The 5,070-nt window shown below is 58.4% G+C and overlaps 1 protein-coding gene across 1 annotated transcript in view; it reads right to left on the bottom strand.

Moving 5' to 3' along the window:
* Positions 1-617: 617 nt before the first annotated feature.
* LOC103767932 (AP-1 complex subunit beta-1) overlaps positions 618-5,070 on the bottom strand; it is a gene marked incomplete at its 3' end in the record, with an annotated part of 12,892 nt that continues 8,439 nt past the window's right edge. Inside the window, exons 7-11 of the mRNA XM_008935065.1 lie at positions 4,688-4,808; positions 4,377-4,472; positions 2,909-3,024; positions 1,951-2,116; positions 618-716 (exon numbers count right to left, since the gene is read on the bottom strand). Of these exons, the coding sequence (XP_008933313.1) occupies positions 618-716; positions 1,951-2,116; positions 2,909-3,024; positions 4,377-4,472; positions 4,688-4,808 (598 nt within the window). The remainder of the gene's footprint in view (positions 717-1,950; positions 2,117-2,908; positions 3,025-4,376; positions 4,473-4,687; positions 4,809-5,070) is intronic.

The raw sequence follows: 5,070 nt of genomic DNA on the forward strand, positions 1-5,070 counted from the left end.
CACTCGCACCCCCAGGTCCTTTTCCACTGTGCCTTTTCCATCCACTCTTCCCCCAGCCTGGAGCACTGCAGGGGGTCATTGTGACCCAGGTGCAGGACCCAGCACTTGGCCTTGTTAAACCTCATCCCATCAGCCTCAGCCCGTGGCTCCAGCCTCTCCAGACCCCTCTGTAGATCCTCCTACCCTCCAGCAGATCAACACACCCATCCAACCCGGTGTCATCTGGAGCTTACTGAGGGTGCCTCTGTCCCCTCATCCAGGTCACTGATAAAGATATTAAAGAGAATAGAACCAAATACTGAGCCCTGGGAACACCACTTGAGACTGACTGACTAGCACCTTGACCTCATCTACATCTTGCTGGGGGATTACTGGGATAGAAGTTAAAGCTGTTTATGTCACAGCTATGCTCTACAGAGCCTACACAAGACACCTCCTGTGCTACGGCAGACAGTGTCCTCCCTCTCCAGGACCTCTAACTACTGACTTTTCCAGAAGGAAGCTCCAGTGATCTGCCTCCTGTCCTGGGTGGTGCCTCACCAAGCTGCTCCCACAGCCCCGGAGGGGGACGGTGACCACCACGGGAGCTGCTCCCACACACAGGAGCTGTTACCCACCTGGGTGGCCAAGCTCAGCACCTGCTGCACCAGCTCCTGTGTCTCCGTGGGCTTCTTGAGGAACAGCTTCACGATGGCTGTCAGCAGCTGCAGCTGGACCTGTGGGTAGCCAAAGAGGGCTAGGGAGAGCCAGCCAGACCGACCGCCTCGCTGCTGTGTGGGGACACGCCAGTTTTCCCCCTACGTGCTGCCAGGACACAACCTCCACGTGCCTTTGAAGGGCCCAAACACGTGGTGGCTGTGCAAGCAGCAGTGACAAGTGTCAGGGCACTTTGCGTGGCCCCCAGCCAGGTCTGCAGCCCGTTTCAAGCCGATTACTCAACGCTCAGCCTGCCAGAGCCACTGGTTGACACGGGGGTTACTGGGCAAGGTCGTGGGACCGGGTAACACGGTCCCACGAGGGCAGTGGCCAGAGCATCCTCTGACTTTCATGGGAATAACCAGCAGTGATCCACCTCCAACAGTCCCTCAGACTCAGGACTAGGCTGTCAGGATTGCTGCCTTGGCTATTTTGCATTTACAGACTCTCCCCTGTTTGTGACTTAGTTTCATGGTGTTTTGCACAGCGTAGGAAGTTTCCACAGATGGAAACTCCTCAAAATTTCCACAGGCAAAACTACTGGCCTCAGCTGCCCCAGCACAGACACATCGACTGGGCTGGAAGGGACCTTTCAAGGCCATCTAGTCCAACCCCCTGCAGGGAGCAGGGACATCCCCAACTAGAGCAGGTTGCTCAGAGCCCCGGCCAACCTCACCTGGAATGGTTCCAGGGATGGGGCAGCGACCACCTCTCTGGGCAGCCTGGGCCAGGGGCTCACCACCCTCAGTGTCAAATTGTCTTCCTTCTCTCTGGTCTAAATCTCCCCCTTTCAGTTTAAAACCATCCCCCCTTGTACTGTCACAACAGGGCCTGCTAAGAAGATTGTCCCCAGCTTCCTGATAGGCCCACTTAAGTCCTGAACAGCCACAGTAAGGAGGAGCCTTCTCTTCTCCAGGCTGAACAACCCCAGAGAAGGGGCAGGCACATCCTTCCATCTGTCTGACTCCATTTTCCAGCTCCAAAGGGCTGATCCTGTCCTGGCACAGAGGCATGACCAGGTCCCTCCCAGTTCTAAAGGGAGAAAGGTGCTTGAGAGATCCCCACGGTGGCATTCCACAGGCCACATTCTACACCCAAAACCCCTGTGGGACTCCAACTGCCCCAAACACCTGCAAGGAAAACACCTTCCTGACCCTGCCAGAGCACATTCTGTTACTCCCCAGTTAGGACAGTCTTTGTCACAGCATCCCCCCTCAACCAGCTGGTCCTGCTGGGGGCCAGACCCCCCTGTACCTGCGTGCTCTCATCGTGGAAGCCCTCCAGGAAGCTCTCCAGCAGCTCGTCGGCGTTGTCGATCCGCTCGGCGTACTCCCCCACGATCCAGATCATGGCAGCCCGTGCCTCGGGCTCGTCCAGGGAGTCCAGGTTCTCACAGAGGGTGGCAATCACGCTCTCATACCTTCCCCAGGAGAGGACACGTGTTCACCCAGTGCAGGAAACCTGGGTCCCAGCTCTGCCCTAACCCCACACCATGGCCGTCGCCCTCAGCAGAACCAGGCACCGAGCCCCTGCCACCACCCTCCTGGGGCTGTCCCCAAGGCACGTGGTGTGACAGCACCCAGGCTGACCCCCAAGCACATTCCCCTGCACCCAAGTTGACTCCTCAGCCCTGCTCGGCTGGTCTCCCTCCTTTCTGCAGCAGCCCCGAGGTGCTGCCTCTTTGTGGGGTTCCTCTTCATTACCAGCTCGGTTCATTAGTGTTTATTGCCACTATTTTAGTGCCCAACTTCCTGCTCACACTGGTGCCTGTTCATGCTGGTGCAGCTGGAGCCCCCCCAAGCTGCCCTGGCTCCAGCAACAGGAGCCAGAATTAAGAGCCAGAGTTGGTTTATGCTGACTTGAAGGACCTCAAAGCCTCTGGCAGTTCCTGCCCGTGGAGGTATCTGGATCCAGGACCTCCATCCTGGAGCTGGTGATGTTCCCAGGACTGAGGAAGTCCCTGGGGTTGGGGACAGCTCTCCTGGGCTTAACACTTGAGGCAGCACTGACCACAACCCCAAACTGGCAAAGAACCCAAACCCACCTTCATCACAGGGAGTATCTAGGTGGCTTCACACCAACCATCCACCCCACACCAGGAGGGAGCAGTAGCTCAACCCTCACCCACCCCCAGCTCTTTGTAGGTCCCCCCAAGCATGGAGGAGCAGAAATAGGACCAGGAGAGTCCAGAGGGCGGGTGACCACCACGCACTTGTTCGGGTACTTGCGGAAGATGTCCTTGATGACCACGATGGCCTCCTGCACCACGTAGTTGACCTTGGTCTGGATGAGGTCCAGCAGGGTGCTGACGCAGCGCTCAGCCGATTGCTGCCGGAGGGACACGGTCAGGCAGCTCTTACACCCCCATCCCAAAGCCTCCACTGCCCTTCCCCTGCCACCTTATCCCCTCCACACTTCCTCAAACCCAACCAAGACCAGAACAGGAGACCCACAAGCAGGGTGTGCCCTTCCCATCCAGGTCTGGCTCCTCCTCTGCCCCACACCCCCTCTCTCCAATCCCACGGGATGCATTTCAGGCTGCAGGAAGACAGCAGCTCGCGAGAGCAGCAGCATCTTGCACATTGGTTGGTTTAGATCTGCACATCCCCATGGCTCAGGCTTAGGAGAGGGACAACCAGAGCTCATGTTGTGCTGATAAACCCCCCCAGAAGAGGCAGCTCCCTGTGGGAGGTGGACGCGAGCCCCTCCCCTCCTGCCGCTCGCCGGTGCCCGGCGGTTTGTCCCGTGGCACAGAGGATGCTCTGAGGTGAACCCAGGGCACCATCGGATGCTGGAAGCTCCGTGACCTCGCCTGGGAGCTGGCCAGTAGCCAGGCCATGCAGAGCCACTGAAAGGTTTTTAATAATCCTCTTCTTCAAATGAGCCCCGAGGTGAGGCAAAGACTCCGGCCCCTCGGTAAGGGGCTGGCTCCCTCCCCGTGCCCCCTCTGCCCCCACACAAGCCACTCATATGATCTGCTGCATTATCCCAGAAACATTTTGGTTGGAAAAGATCTTTCAGAACATTGAGTCCAACCGTCCCCCAGCACTCATGTCCCTCAGCACTACATCTCCACAGCTTGGAAACCCCTCCAGGGATGGGGACTCCACCACTGCCCTGGGCAGCCTGGCACAACCCTCAAGGGGAAGAAATTGTTCCTCAGGGACAACCTCAATCTTCCCTGGCACAAACTGAGGCTGTGTCCTCTTGTTTTATCCACTTGTTGCTCAGGAGAAGAGCCCAACCCCCCCCCCGGCTCCAGGCTCCTGTCCGGGGCGGTGCCGAAAAACCCGAGGGTCTCCCCTGGGCCTCCTTTGCTCCAGGCTCAGCCCCCCCAGCTCCCTCAGCTGCTCCTCCCCACACTTGGCCTCTAGAGGCTCCCCCATCTTTGTTGCCCTTCTCTGGCCACACTCCAACCACTAACAGCCAGGCAGTTCCAGGCAGCTGGGTCTGCAGAGGAGCACAGGGCAAGCAGGGATCCTCAAACCCCAGAGGCAAGGGCTGAGGGGACAAAATTCCCTCCTTACATCCAATATATGCCCGTGGAACTACTATGTCTCATCCCCAAGCCAAGGACAGCTCCAGCTCCTGGGCTTGGCTGCCTCCAGCTCTCCCCATGCACGCAGGAGAGCCCAGCCCTTGCCCAGCCCCAGCAGGACCCGACGTGGCTCATCCCTCACCTCCACCTTGATGGCACAGCGGCCGATGGCTCGAACCGCCTTCCTTACAAAGTCCACGTCCACCTCCGTGGCATATTCCTTCAGCTCTGCCAGCACCTGCCAGAGGGGACAAGGCAGTAAGAGTCTGGCACCAAGAAAAGCCACCCCTACCTCAGGGCAGTGACCCAGGAGAGGCAGACTGGGAGGTACCGCTGCTCCCATCCGCGTCCTGCAGAGCTTGGTCTAAGGTTTTCTCAGGCAAATCCCCTTCCTACAGAGCCCTCTCCAAGACCCCCTTGGTGCCCAGCCAGCACCCTCAGGCAGCCCCTGACCTGAGCAATGTTGGCCTGGGAAGCCAGGCGGATCATGATGTCCAGCTTCTCCAGCTTGACGTAGATGGGGTCGTTGTACTTCACAAAGAACACCTTCATCTCGTGCTTCAGGATCTCGGGCCTGGAGGACAAGAAGCAGCCATTAAGGGAGACATGTTCCTTCACTCTGACCACAAAGAGAGACACTACAAGTTTTCCAGAACCCATGGTTTTCTCCAGAGCTTTCTGAACGCTCATTACTGCTGTCAGATCTCTCTAGTGGGAGAAGCAAGATGAGCCAGTGCTGTGCACTCACAGCCATGAAGCCCCCAGCAGCCTGGGCTGCACCCCCAGCAGCATGGGCAGCAGGGCAGGGAGGGGATTCTGCCCCTCTGCCCCACTCC

Source organism: Merops nubicus, unplaced genomic scaffold, assembly GCF_000691845.1.
Source record: "Merops nubicus isolate BGI_N331 unplaced genomic scaffold, ASM69184v1 scaffold29652, whole genome shotgun sequence".
Lineage (NCBI taxonomy): Eukaryota > Metazoa > Chordata > Aves > Coraciiformes > Meropidae > Merops > Merops nubicus.